Source organism: Lactuca sativa, chromosome 2, assembly GCF_002870075.4.
Source record: "Lactuca sativa cultivar Salinas chromosome 2, Lsat_Salinas_v11, whole genome shotgun sequence".
In the NCBI taxonomy this organism is placed as follows: Eukaryota; Viridiplantae; Streptophyta; class Magnoliopsida; order Asterales; family Asteraceae; genus Lactuca; species Lactuca sativa.
In genome coordinates, this window is record NC_056624.2 from 129034985 (window position 1) to 129050328 (window position 15344).

The window sequence follows — 15344 nt, forward strand, 5'->3', positions numbered from 1 at the left end:
GTTACAAGTTGGTATCAGAGCCTTGGTTTGAATGAATTGGAGGAACATTCGTGTGAATCCAGACTCAAATCAAGGAAGGATTTTCAAATTAATTTTAAAATGGTTTTCAAAATAAGTGAAGGAGGATGCAGGGTGTACGATCATCCAGAGCCAGTAAGTAGACCCCAAAATACCATGTAGTTGTTTGATAATGTGATATGTTAGAGCAGCATGCTAGTAATAAGATAGGGATCCTCAGGAACCGTATAATAGAATTGCCTGATCTTTGATTCCTTATCTTATGTAGAGTACCTCATTGATTGTTGTATGTCTCTTTCATGTGTGAAATAACTATTGGGTGAATACTCCAAGTCACATACTACATGGGTTAAATGATCTTAGGGTAAGGGATTTGGTCCTGTTGCGCAACTCTCGTCTGAGGCCAACAGTTGTGGTATAAAGTATTTTAGTCTAAGATTATTTAAGTTGTGCGGTATGTGATTGTATTCATGCAATAGTTAACTGGCACCAATGGAGGGTCGTGTGGCAGTTGGTGGACGGGTGGGTAGTGAGAGGCCGGGAGGCCAATTATGAGATATTTAGCATTCTTCTAGGAGTTAGTATTGAGCGCTCGCTATGTATATGTATATTGTTAGGGTGTTATGGTGATACTTGAGACAAATATGGGTAGGTGTGGAAGGTAGTATGGGCTCGTACTACTGAAAATACAGGACCCATACGCGTATCAAGGAAGTCATAACCCCTAGGGTTTGGTCGGGAGTAGGTTCCCCATAGTTTATGCGGATTATCTGATATCTTCCTGGTATATGTTCAGTATGGTGATGGCGAATCGATTTGAGGCGGGATCCGGTTCAGGATCGGGATCAGGAGCGAGTGGTCGGGATAGTCCGGTATTGTCCGTCGATCAAATACGGGAGATGATTTCCGTGGAGGCTTCTTATATTTTACAAGAAGAATTGTTTGGTGTATCGTGGACCGAGTCACCGCTAGGGTGATCACCAAGTTTGAGGAGCAAGTTGCAGCGTTGCAATCTGTAAGAGATGTTGCTACCGGGATGACTACTAGGGGAGTGCCGGTGGTGAGGTCACAACTAGGAAAGAGGAGGAGGGACATTTCAGCAGAGGACGAAGGGTTGGAGGCTACTGACCTGGGTACTGGAAGTCAATAGGGTCAGGAGGTGTGTGGAAAGTGTGGGGGAACCTCATGGATTTGATTGTCATAAATTCAGGTGCTACAAATGCAGGGAGAGAGGGCATGTGCAACGGGACTGCAAGAAGGATCAGGTATGCTTTCACTGTCATCGACCAGGTCATTTCAGGTCCAGCTGCCATGCGTTGAGGACGGAAGGAATTCAGATTCCAGTGGTCATCGTTCCTCAGGAGGTCAAAGTCGAGCCACACGAAGTCTCTAGTATGTAATTGTAAAACCCCATTATGTAATAATATTATGGTCAAATCGTCTGTGATCAGTATTTATTTTGTCATGGGATATTGTTGAGTATGGATAAGCAGTAAATTCGGGTTAGTTGCATGTTTAGTCTGGTCTATGTCTCGCGGAGCTTCATGAGTTCTTAGGTCGCTAGAAGTGTAAGGAGAATTTATTGTCGAGGAATTTTAAGGGCTGGTCAGGGAAGGTAGCATGGTTCGATACCGTGGTTGGCAACAGCATGTCGGCGCTGGTGAGCGTGGGTGGGTCGATGTGGTATAAGTATCTTGTGAGATCTGATTCGCTTTGCATCTCTTGTATCAGGCGACCAAGATTGATGGTGTGATCTATTGCGCTTCCGGGATTAGAGACTATGTCTTCAGAGTAGTTGTAGCCCAGTTCAGGGCAGGGGCTGTTTTAGATACTACGGTTAAGTTGTGGACGTTAGAGCTGGTAAGTGTGTCAGGGTGTGAGACCCTAAATGTTATGATTTCTAGAGCCCGAGAGCGGAAGATCGATTTGGAGTACCTTGAGAAAAGAGGTTCAGACCAGGTGCATACATGGGAAGTGTTGGATTAGTGTCCAAGTCCATAACTATAATTGGTATGTACTTGACCCAAGAGTAGCATGGTGCATTTGGGTCGCATATCACCAGGACAATTTGATAGGTTGGACTTTTGAGGATAGTATATTTATGATTTGTTAATATATTAGAAGTTCTAATATATTAATATGAAATCATATTATTTAATTAGTATTGATCAAGAATTAATTTGGAATTAATTTTGTGATCAAAAGAGACTAATTAAATACAAGGGGTTGATTTGGTAAATCATTCATTCTTATAAAGTGGGCTTATGATCCATAGTTCTTCATGTTGGGCTAAACCCATGTGGTAACCCATGGATACTCCATGGAAGTTTTAACCCATGGAGCATGAGGGATATGGAAAGTCGTTAGGGTTTACATGGTGTAACCCTAGTTAGCAAAACTATATAAGAACCCCTCTAGCTCATGAAATTGGCACTTAAGTGGAATACTACAGGGCTAGCAGATTTATGTATGCAAGGAATGTCTTCTCAAGTTATCCTTTGTTCTAGGTGTGTTGTGATTCCATTTGAGGCATTCATACAATTAGTGCTAAGCTCTTGAAAGTCCAAGCAACAACCTACAAAGAAAAGGTATGTTATCTAACTTGTTTTATTACCCAAATATCAATGTTTTGTATGCTAGTTAGGGTAATACCTTGGAAAGTTCAAGTTTGCATGTATAATAGACAAAACATAGGTCCAAGGTATTTAGGGTTGTATGTGCACCTTAGAAGTGTTAGAATGCTCATAACCCAACAATGGTATAAGAGCCTAGTCTTGTTTTTAGTTATATTTGATGCTACTTGTATTATAGGCTTAAAAAAATTGTTTTTTTTTTGCTTTCTGGACTGTAGACTCATCGAGTCCACTGGGGGGGCTCGCCAAGTCCAAGCACAATTCTGACCAACTCGCCGAGTTAGTTCATACACTCGACGAGTTGGTGCTCCAGAATGCAGTTTTTCGATGTTTTTTTTGCTGGAATTGGACTAGGATCATTACCCTAAGCTGTTTTGGAACTTATAAACATGTTTTTGATGTGGTAAGGATCATGCTTATCCAATTTATTAGATAATTGTCAAAGTTTCATGTTTTGTATTAGTTTATATGGTTAGACTAATTACATGAAATTTGTTTGATGTGAATTGTCTTGTTCTTATGAGTTTAATTTAGATCATTGACAAAATTCTTTGATTTTTGTAAGTTACAATAATTGATCTAAATGTTTTGATGAATTCCATAACTTCTCCTCAAGTTATGGAAAATGAAAAGTTGTTCTTTTAAACAGACTATTAAACTTATAGGTTATGAACTTGAAAAGTCTTTTTCCCATAAATGGTTTTATGAACTTCATAACTTGTCCTCAAGTTATGGATTTTCAAGAGTATTTTCATTTAAACCTATATTAAACTCATAAGTTATGGATTCCAAAAGTTTTTGAATAGTTCAAAACTTGCCCTCAAGTTTTGGAATTTGTAAATGTAAAGGTCTAACTTTTGAAACATTTAATTCCAAACCCTAGAATTTTAAAGTTTAAAATTCTACCATTATACTATTATAATATTATAGGTTTAATATATATATATATATATATATATATATATATATATATGTATGTATGTATAAGAACAAAGTCAGTCTTACTGTTAGTAGACCTCATTCACGAAGCCGATCTATAAGGGGGTATAAGGTTACTGCCTATAAAATGATTGTTTAATGGGTGTCCACTCTCACCTATCACTTCCTTAACTATTGGAGGGTCGTTAGCCAAACGGGTAGGATAGGACTCTAATTCTCCCTTCATTAAAAATATAATGATAAATATTAAGTAGCTAAACACTTATAAATTTCCAAACCTTAGTTACTTACGAAAATGTGAATATGGTGCTAACCCATGAAATTGCACTTTGCACCTTGTTAAGTCGTTAGTAGAGCGTGTGTGGTTAACCGGTACACTAATTTGGACTGACAGTGCATGGCAAAGGGTAGCTTGGTTTTAATCATAGATCAATGGAGCGTATGTAGTTAACCGGCACATTGATTAGGTAGTTGTAACATTAGGTGTACCACGCTAATTTGCATGGTTATTTTCACACCTTGTTTGTGATCCTCGGCATCCCAGTCACAAACTTGAAGGGCACAATCGAGATTTAAATATGTCATTGAAAGTCTCAATGAATCTCCAAGGATCTAGAAGTTTCAATTTAATTAAAACCTAAAATTCTTTTTCGTTTTTCGTGGTGGAAATTGGTAAATCGTCATTTATATATCTTCAAATATTTTGTAGTTTGGATTACGACATCCCTCGTCCAAATTGTAAAATATTGTCTTGGGTCTTAGCCTTAATATTTCATTTGGGTGTTATATTAAGGACTTAAATCAACTAACTTGAATTTCTCCCATTGAAGATGTCTAGTTCAGACAACTATGGTCTTCCCAAATCCTTTGGAAAAAGCTTTCCTCATGAAAATGATATTCCACAAGACAATCAAAGTGAAAGATTAATCCCTTCTTTGTGCTGTAGTGGAACTTCACTTCCTCCACCTCCTCCAATAATTCTTCCTAACCCACAAGTTCTAGGTCATTCAAAGCCCTATTGGCAGGAAGAAAATTTTGTATGGGCTCACGTCTTTGAGATGAAGTTACATACTAACAAGCTGGGAGAGTTGGGTGTCGAAGTCTCAAGGAAGTTAGTTGTTGGATGGGTTCTTCAGTCACTTCCTAAGTCATATAGCGGTTTCTTTAAGGACTACTATATAGGAGACCACGACATGACCCTTATTGATCTTACCTATTTGCTTGTTGCTGCTAAATCAACAGTGATTTGGCACAATGGTAAACGCAAATTAAATTGGAAGATCTACTCCCCAAACTTCCATGGATATTGACAATGGCAACATTGGAAGTGCAGAAAAGCTTTCTCTTCCCAATGGAAAGGGATCAACCATGGTCAACCTGTTTGACCAAATGGTAAAGAGAATGGCTAAGTCTGAGATTTTCCCATATGCCATTCCCAAAGAGTCCATTGCCAAGAGAAGGGACATTGGTTGTGACGCTGCCTGATAGACCCCAAGGATGGTAAAGTCAAAGCTTGACTTTACTTCCGGTAAGTCTACTATCTAATCCTATTAAGTTCCTATTTGGAGATTCTTAATACATGATGTAACTAGGTCGCATCTTGATGTTTTGTAGAATCGAAGAAAAGAGTGGAAGCTTAAGAGTAAGATCATGCTGAATCTGATCGCGAAGAGATGGATTTCGATCGCATGATTCGATGGTCAGATTTTTGAGTTGCAGCATAAGAGTTTTGAGTTGCAGCATAAGAGTTATGATAGATCGCTTAGAAATATTTAGAAACATAGTTTTCAATTGTAATTTCATTGTAAGGAAAAGTTTTTTCCACATTTTATAAATAAATAAAATTTTGTTTCATTATATCTCCTTTGAAATGGCATTAGTGAAAATTGATGTTTGTATGTTTCTATGATAGCAATATGGATTTGATTCTTTCGTTTCTAGTAGTGTCAAGAATTTGTCAAATAAGTAAAGATTCTCATCACCCAAGTTTCTACTCTTGTACATTTGAAATTGGTAAGTTTTGATGTTTTGGATAAAACAAAGACCAACTAAGACCAATATTGTGAAGTGTTTGTCTTGATAAGAATCTGCACTAACTCTTGAATATTTGTTTGTCAAGGAATGGTTCATGGCAAGAGAATCTTATATGTCAAGAGTTCAGTGAGAGTGTTAAAGATCTTGAAAGTTTCAAGAACTAATCAAGAGTAAATATTTTGTTAAACACTAGCACACGAATTGAGGTTTCTAAACTATCGTATTGACATATTCTTGTTTATGTGCCCATTCTAGTTAAATTTGAGAGTTCTATGAGTTCTCAATTGTTTGCATAACAACTAGGAAGCAATGGTAGGCCCTTGTGCTTCCAGGTGGCATGAAATTAAGATTGAACAAGGTTAGTCCATATGAGTTTGGATTTGTCGCTAACCATGTCTTGTGATTATGGTTATGACAAATTCACATAGATAGGAATATATACACCATAAAATCTAAGTGTCATAAGGTTTCTCTCCAATTCATGAAAATGATTGTGAGGAAATGTTTTTACTAAGTAGATTTAAGGAGATGGCAATTGTGACATTTGCATTCTCAAATTCGATTATGATTACGGCATCCATTTTCATAATTCAAATTATGAGGAATGGAAAAAATTCTAAACATTTGAGACTTATTGTTGTAAGTTCTGGAATTGTTTAGATACACATGTGAGCTATCTAGGAAAGGTGTATGATTTTGAGAAGCCTAGATAAAGTTTTATCAAATCATCTTGTATCAGAAATCTGAACTTTGGTAAGAAAGTTAATAAGTATTGATTTCTAGAAGTCTAGCTGATTTCTAAATACATGTCAAAGCTAGTGGGAGCATAATTGTTATGCTGGTAAGTTAATAATTATTATGCTAGTGGGAGCATAATTATTATTGAAAATGTTGCAAGTTAGCAATGTTAATTATAGAAAACAAAAGTTTCAATTTGCAAAGTTGTGGATTTGAACAGTTGTTTTGCTATAATTAAGGGAGAGGAATACATAATTCATTTCAAATATAAAAGCTTAGATTGAGTTTTAATGAATTTTAGTCAAATATATATGAATGTTATGTTGCAATGGTTCAACATAAGAAAAATTCTATATATGGAAAGGTTAATTGCGTTCTCAAAATTTGGTTATGATTACGACATACCTCTTTATAATCAAAATTATGAGAACACAGTAAATATAAATATTATAGCAAAAGACTGATTAAGTATCATGTCTTTATGTTAGACATTATGAATCGTATCTCGTATGCTTCGAGTATAGGATTGATTGCATATGCTATAATATTCTCGTGTTCTAAATTTGCCAAATGCCTAGGGCATTAAGAGGGAAAAATGAATAGAACCGGATATGACTAAAGTGGTTAAACAACTGTTAAGGACAATGTAAGGTTCGCCAAAGATTTGTTGCTTAAGGACAGTTGGAAGTATAGTAATGGAAGGACCATATTGACATTATTATGACTAGACATGAGTTTATTAACAATGAGTTGTCGTATGGCGAATATGGAATGTTTACATATTGGGAATTGAAGAATAGATGAGAAAGTTAGAAACTTTTATGCAAGAAGGATGTTCAAAGGAATGTATTTTGAAATCGAGACTTCATTTCCATGGAATTGTCTTGTAACAATATCCAAAGGAATATTTTGTAATATCATTGGTCAAGTATCTGTGACTTTTGACACCTAGACATTACAAAAGAATCATTGCATTATCTTTTAGAATCTAACACTTCCTAGCAGTAAATAACTATTGTTTAGACAAACATAGTGTGCATGCTTGGAGCATGGCATAGCTATTGTTGTAATTCAAGTACTAAGTTGATTATTTGAAACATTATACAATGAATGATGAGTAATCAATACGGCTCAAAAGTTTTGGGTCCATATAGGATTAGTATTATTCTTGTGTTTCACTTTGCATGTTTTGACTTCCCGAATAACTAGGTTATTCAAACCATCCACAGTCGATCATACGAACTAGGTATTCAGGCAAGACTGTCATGAATGGGTCTGTAGTTTTTCTAGGACAAGGTGGCTGCAGTGTTCATGAGTACTCCTGGAATAAGATTCGAGTATTGGATTCAACCCATGCTCATCTAAATCACTTCATGGATTTTATCACGAGTGATTGTGAGACGATGATATCTTATATTCTTCAAACGGAGACATGTGAGTTGTAGTTGCAAGTTGGTTACACAGTGACATATGTAAATGTACCAATAACTTGGATGTTATAAACCATATCGTTGTGTGTAATTTGATGAGTAAGTACAAGCAAGAATTTGGGTCGAATTTTATCCGTTCCTTTTACCCCATGTGGATAAAAGTGATGTATGTGGGCACCTCGATGATTTAGTGATGACATCAGGACTGAACTGATTTGATTTGTTTAATTAATCGGTAGTCATAAAACGAAAATCGAGAAACAACAGATGGATAAAGAGAATGATTATAATCCATGTCTCAGTCCATATGATATTTAGAATGGAGGAATATATGATCCCTTATCTCATGAATGCGTCATTAACTAGGTCAGAGTTTGACAGCGGCTTTTAAGAGCTACGATTGCTAGTCAGGTTGTGGAGTCGTACTAGCAATAATAGTTATTAGACTTATCCAAGTAGGAGACTGTTGTATTAGTGTCTAAGTCCATAACTATAATTCGTAAGTACTTGACCCAAGAGTAGCATGGTCCATTTGGGTTGCATATCACCAGGACAATTTGATAGGATGGACTTTTGAGGAGAGGACATTTATGATTTATTAATATATTAGAAGTTCTAATATAATAATATGAAATCATATTATTTAATTAGTATTTATCAAGAGTTAATTTGGAATTAATTTTGTGATCAAAAGAACTAATTAAATATAAGGGGTTGATTTGGTAAATCGTTCATTCTTATAAAGTAGGCTTATGATCCATAGTTCTTCATGTTGGGCTAAACCCATGTGGTAACCCATGGATACTCCATGGAGGTTTTAACCCATGGAGCATGAGGGATATGGAAAGTCATTAGGGTTTACATGGTGTAACCCTAGTTAGCAAAACTACATAAGAACCCCTCTAGCTCATGAAATTGGCACCTAAGTGGAATACTAGAGGGCTAGCCGATTTGTGTGTGCAAGGAATATCTTCTCAAGTTATCCTTTGTTCTAGGTGTGTTGTGATTCCATTTGAGGCATCCATACTATTGGTGCTAAGCTCTTGAAAGTCCAAGCAACAAGCTACAAAGAAAAGGTATGTTATCTAACTTGTTTTATTACCCAAGTATCAAAGTTTTGTATGCTAGTTAGGGTAATACCTTGGAAAGTTCAAGTTTGCATGTATAATTGAGAAAACATAGATCCAAGGTATTTAGGGTTTCATGTACACCTTAGAAGTGTTAGAATGCTCAAAACCCAACAAGAAGGTCCAAGGAAGAGACCAGGATTTCAGATCAGTTTTCAAGAGGCCGGCAGGGATGGATACAGTGCAGCACAAGCTAGAAACCGTATGATGGAGTTATCACTCCAGGAGTACGGATTTCTACCAGGGTAGCATTATTGATTGTGTCATCAGATGACATTGCGAGTGGGTGCTTGACTGTGGGTATGTCTGATCCGATGGGTCGGTGGTAAGATGGTGTTAAATTGCATTCGCCTTCGGATTTCTATGGAGAAAGGGGCTCCTTGGAAGTAAATGGAACATCCAATTGATTAAGAATACAAGATTGTTTTTCAAGATTTCCAGAGCCGAGTTATCATTGTTTTTGAAAAAATATGGGGCGCTTGTGTTGTTCAGCGCAGGATTTTGACGGGCCATGCATATTGATAGAAATGGATCGGATATACATAAGGCGTAAGAGGTGAAAGATCATCGTTGACCCCAAGTATGGGAGAAACAAGTGGCTGTTCAGGCCTAAGTCGAGTTAGTGGGAGCTCAGGGAACTCCAAATCGCTGGTTGGCATCGCCTTGATTATGCATAGTAAGCAATGGGAATCCATAAGTACGACTCGAACTCCTGATGGGATATAGGATTCGGCTTGGGAGGTGCGACGATGTGATAATGGAGTGTGGAAAGGCCTTGGGTGGTAAGTGTCATTGGAGGGAACTAGTGTTAGGCTGTGATAGAATCGTAATCTTCGTCGGTTTAAAGTAGACTATTTATGAGATGGTCACAAGCATGGAAGGGGGATCAAATCGTGCTTTGGGCACACCGGCCAGAGTCATCAGGGAATCATTCTCTATTTTGAGATTGAGGATCTTCGATGTCGTGGGCAAGCTTGGGTGATTATGGAAATTCAAGGTGGAGCTGGTAGTGACTGTTGAGTCAAGGGGTTGGTATTCAGGAGGATGTGATGTGAGATACAAGTGGAGATTCATTGATGTTGGGTCATGAGTGGGTATCAAATTGGTTTTGGGTAAGATCTCAAGTCGGGTATCTTGCATGTTTAGTGCATGATTTTGTTCTAGCAAGATTATGGATTGAGATATTTACACGCTGTGGGCACAATCGCCACGTTCAAGGGTAATGGATGGGTTTAGTTGATGGTGGTTTGAGTTATTGTGATATGTCTTGGGTTGGTTTCATCTGTGAAAGAGCCATAGTATGTCTAAAGTGAGGAGAAGATGGGCTGCTGAAGACCAGGTAGGAGGTGAGGTTACAGTGGATCATGTAGCGTTCATTATGTTAGCAGAAGTTTGATGGCAAGGCGTGGAAGCAAGTCCAGCCAGTCGGTTTTCCTTTTGGGAGACACGTGAGAGAGCTGTTTGTGCGCATCTTTTGGTTCAGCAATTGGTGAGGTGTCCGGTGTTTCGGGCAGTGGGCAGACAAGTTGGGACCAAAGAGGTTTCAACTTCGTTTGAGAAACATCATATGGTAGCAAGAAGAGTTGAAGTGGGTTTATGTCTTGGGATTCACATGTGGTAGAAGTTTTAGTATTGTGATGTTTGTTTGTTGATGAGAGGAATGTCGATTAGACCCTTCGAGCGGCAGAAGAAAGTGGATATCTTCAGGACCGAAGTGTTGGGCAACTGAAGTGACGACAATAGTGTTGATCGGTCATCGGGAGCATTCCAGTCATGAGCTGAGGGCCGGATAGGGCATACCAAACTCATGGTGTGGGCTTAGAAGTAACCCATACCTATGTTGAGGACCATGTAATGGTATTCCAGTCATAGGTTGTGGGAACAGAGATTGTGATGGTTATGTCCATTGGTGGAGCGTGTTCAAAATAGATGTTTTGTTGAGGATCGGGGGAGTTGTACTCGGATGTGACAAATCAGAGGATTTTGGATGAGATACAAGGATAGATCCTCGGATTTCAAGTTATGTGTAGGCCCGAGTTATGTATATAGAGGTATTCCTATCTAGGGTACTCCATCACGAGGATGACCAGACCCTATGATTGATTGGACCTAATATGTTTAGTATTCCAACCCCAGGGTTGATTGGGCCAAACATGTGTGGGTTACGAGGGTATTCCGTCCTATGGATGACTGGACCCGTTATAGGTATGCCTGGTATTCCAGCCTGAGGCTGATTAGGCCAGGCATGAGTGTTCTTGTTTATTAGTGGATTGATTATGTATGATATTTTCGGAGCTGAAGGACACATTATCCTGTAAGCACAAAGGGTTTGCTTCAGGAAGAGGGAATGTTGGGTTTCCAATACTTTGGATCATCAGGATTTTGTCAGGTTGGCAAAGTGGCATGTAGGGAATGTTGGGTTTCCTGTAAGCACAAATCGCTTTTCACGTCTGGCAGCTGCAAAGGCGCATATTGGATGAGTAGGCGGTTGTATCGCTGGGTGGTATTCAGGTCAAAGAGCACTTGAACTATGTAGGGAGACCAGTGGCAGCATCGGAAAGGAACCGAGCAAACTTGGGAGCCATAGTCCAAGATGCGGGAGCATTATCCTGAATTATTTGCCGCAGCAAGCTTCGAGGACGAAGCCTAGTTTAAGTGGGGAACAGTTGTAACATCCCAAGATTTGTCATTTATAGTCCCTATGGATGGAGGTAAATCTATGAAAAGCATATGGGCTAAATTACAATTTTGGGATCAGGAGGAGTACGTTGCACGTACATAAGGGTACGCGAAGCATACTAGGCTCGCCCTAGTACGCTGGATGTACACTTGTGTACGCTGAGCGTACTCATGACACAAGGAAACCCTAACATTTAGGGTTTAGGGGCTATATAAGCAACATTATGAGCACAAAACCCTCTCTTACCCCAGCCTCCACTGCTTAGAGTTGTTTTCCCCAATCCCTAGCCATTTCCTTGAGTGTCTGAGCTTATTTAGTGTTTCTTGAGTGTTTAAATAAGAAGGTGTTGCATCAAGGAGTTGGAGAAGAAGATCAAGCTTATAGATCTGAAGTTGGTTTGTTCCCTAGAAGCTCCAGAAGATAAAAAGCTTGGAACTTTATACTTGTATGAGATAGATCTAGTCATTTTAGCTTTATGGAAGCATTCTTGTCCAAAATGATGCATGTTATGATTTGGATGAAATGAGTTATCCTTTCAGACCTTAGAAGAGGTCCTAAGTGATAAAAATGGTGTCCCAATAGCCAGATTTGTCTAATGCATGAAGTAAGAAGGTCTTAATGGATTAAGACCATGTCTTAAGAACTTTTCGGACGTCCAAACTGATAAAGTTCGAGACTTTATAGTCCTATGGCATATTTGGTCGATGGATATAGAGTGTGGGCTTAAGTGCTTAACCTATTAAGCACTTATTTGGGTTTTGGTGAAACCCCGCGTACGCCCAACATAAATCCAGTACGTATAATTGCTAAAGACTTATATATAAAGAAAAGAATCTTGATAATGAATTCCTCCATATCCGATTCAAACGAGCTAAATATATCATCAAATCAGAAACTCAATATGACGCACAGGTAAGTTCAATCTTAAAAATTGGCTAATTGACAAAGATATCCTTTCTGAAAAAATGACACGTACGTTTTTGAAGATTTACATGTTAGATAAATGATTGGCTGAGAATGATTCCCTATTCTCAATCTTTTTTTTTTCTCAATTGAACTTTTATATATATATATATATATATATATATATATATATATATATATATATATATATATATATATATATATATATATATATATATATATATATATATATCGTAAGAAAATATATAAGGTGAAGTCTTTTCACATTATGTTGGGGCCAAAACTGCAATAGATGTCAAATTTGGGAACAAAGTTGGGAGTTTTCCAAAAAGTTAACCAAAGTGATGATTTTAAATGAGCTTATAGGGACCATTTTTGTAATTTTATTGGTTATAAATGAATGATTTTATGAACATATCAAAACCACATCGACGTAAAATAATGGAGTATCAAACCCTCTTCTTCGTGCTTTCTTCTCTTTTCCCATTGATCATCTATGCCTTAACCAGTTGGAGAAGGCGCAATTCGCGGTTACCACCAGGACCTAAAGGTTTTCCCATCATCGGAAACCTCTTAGAATTCCGTGACAAACCCCATCAATCTCTTGCCATATTATCTAAACGTTATGGTCCTTTAATGTCACTGAAGCTCGGAAGCAATACAAGCATAGTTATTTCATCTCCTGATATCACCAAAGAGTTCTTTAACACACATGATGTAGCCTTCTTAAACCGATCAGCTCCTAAGGCTATCCAGCTCGGAGACTTTCATAAATACTCTATAGTTTGGATGGAGGCCGGAGATCAATGGAGAAAATTGAGAAGAATGACCAAGGAGTATATGTTCTCTGTTCAACAACTAGACGCTAGCGAAGTACTACGACGGGAAAAGGTATAAATTGGTTACATCAATGCTTTTATTGTAAAAAATAGAATTAAATAACAAAGATGCGGCATTAATTGAAACTTATGTTCTCATATTTATATATTCTAGGTACAAGAACTGGTCAACCATGTTAATCAATGTTGTATAGAGGAAAAACCTTTGAACGTAGGTGCATGTGCTTTCACGACGAGTCTCAACATCCTTTCCAACTTTATGTTTTCGATTGATCTTGCTGAATATGGTCCAAAATCAACACAACAATTCCAAGACTTAGTATTGCAAGCGATGCAAGCTGGTGCAAAGCCAGGTCTACCGGACCTTTTTCCTATACTTCACTCGTTGGATCCACTAGAGTTAATATGGTCGGAAAATGTTTATGCTAAGAAAATGTTGGCTATTTTCGATAAGATCATCAATGACAGGTTGCGAACTAGATCTGATGGTGTTTCAACCAAAAGCAATGATGTTCTAGACTTACTGCTCGACCAACACTCTAGTTTTACTCAAAATGATATGAGACACTTATTTTTGGTAAGTAAAACCTTTTACTAATATTTAAAAAATATTGCCTATTATAATAGCACATGCATTGATTAAGGTTTTGTTTTACAGACACTATTTATGGCGGGAACCGACACCACATCAAGCACGTTGGAATGGGCGATGTCGGAACTGATTCGTAACCCGGAGAAAATGAAAATAGCAAGGTTGGAGGTCGATAAACTCATGCAAAACAACAACAATGGAAACATACAAGAATCTGATATCTCGCAACTCACGTACCTACAAGCTGTGATTAAGGAAACTATGAGACTTCATCCTCCTGCCCCTTTTCTTATCCCTCGCCAAGCCCTACATGACGTTGCTATTCATGGTTTCGTTGTGCCTAAAAATGCACAAATTTTGTGTAACGTTTGGGCTATGGGTCGAGACCCAAACATATGGTCAGACCCAGAAATGTTCATGCCTGAGAGGTTTTTGGACGTGAAGATTGACTATAAAGGCCAAGATTTTGAGCTTATTCCATTTGGTGCAGGAAGGAGGATGTGTCCAGGATTGAATCTTGCTAATAGAATGCTACACATAATATTGGCATCTTTAATTCATAAGTTTGATTGGAAGGTTGTGGGAAATACTAGACCTCAAGATATTGATATGGGAGAAAAGTACGGGATCACTTTGCAAAAGGCTGAACCACTCATGGTTATCCCTATCAAACTTTGATTGTAGTTGTTTCTTAAATAAAACCTGAAAACCATTTGTTGCTGTACTTTGACTTTTATTTGAAATCATGTACTAATTTCTCTTATTTTGGTTGGAAACTATTTCAAGTTTTTTTTATTATTACTGATTCATGATAAAAAGATTTCCATGTTGGAAGCTTCTTCAAAAGTACAACTAAAATTGTTTCAGAAAGAACCAAAAAATCTTAATGACTTTGATGCCAAAATATTTTACAAATAGTAAGTAATGGACATAATATCTACAACATTGAAAGAACCTTTACGATATAATCATAAAATACAAATGGTAAAAATTGATCAATATGATTATATCTGAAAAATAACCTATCACATTAGTACATAAGATATCTTTTAATGCGAATCATGATTTTTTTTTGAGGCAGTTTCTTATTAAAACCGCATCATTAAATAGATATACCATAAAATAATATGAAAACAATGAAAACCTCATTAAAAAAGCATCAACAGACGTATATTTTTTAATGCGTTTCACAAAGAATTAGCATTAGAGAAGATTTTTTTTTTGTGCAATTTGCTTTGATGTCATTATTTTGATGCTCTTTTTTATAAAAACACATTCTTAATTGTCGATTTTTTGATGCAAAATTTTGAAGACCACATCAACTAAATCATGGCTATTTCCGTTTAAGGTTTCTCTGTAAACGCTTACATACTTCATTACTTCTTCTGGT

At 37.4% G+C, this 15344-nt stretch overlaps 1 protein-coding gene across 1 annotated transcript; it reads left to right on the forward strand.

Annotated features, from left to right (window-relative positions):
* Nucleotides 1–12964: 12964 nt before the first annotated feature.
* LOC111898579 (cytochrome P450 76T24) lies at nt 12965–14730 on the forward strand. The gene is made up of 3 exons (XM_023894477.3): nt 12965–13414; nt 13517–13939; nt 14021–14730. The coding sequence occupies exons 1-3, from the start codon at nt 12965–12967 to the stop codon at nt 14630–14632; spliced, it is 1485 nt and encodes a 494-aa protein (XP_023750245.2). The 3' UTR covers nt 14633–14730.
* The last annotated feature ends 614 nt before the right edge of the window (nt 14731–15344 follow it).

Excerpts from the sequence above, each read along its gene's own strand:
- LOC111898579 (XM_023894477.3), top strand. The coding sequence starts at position 12,965 with ATGGAGTATCAAACCCTCTTCTTCGTGCTTTCTTCTCTTTTCCCATTG. Across the intron at positions 13,415-13,516 it reads AAGTACTACGACGGGAAAAG|GTACAAGAACTGGTCAACCA; the intron begins GTATAAATTGGT and ends TATATATTCTAG. Across the intron at positions 13,940-14,020 it reads ATATGAGACACTTATTTTTG|ACACTATTTATGGCGGGAAC; the intron begins GTAAGTAAAACC and ends TTTGTTTTACAG.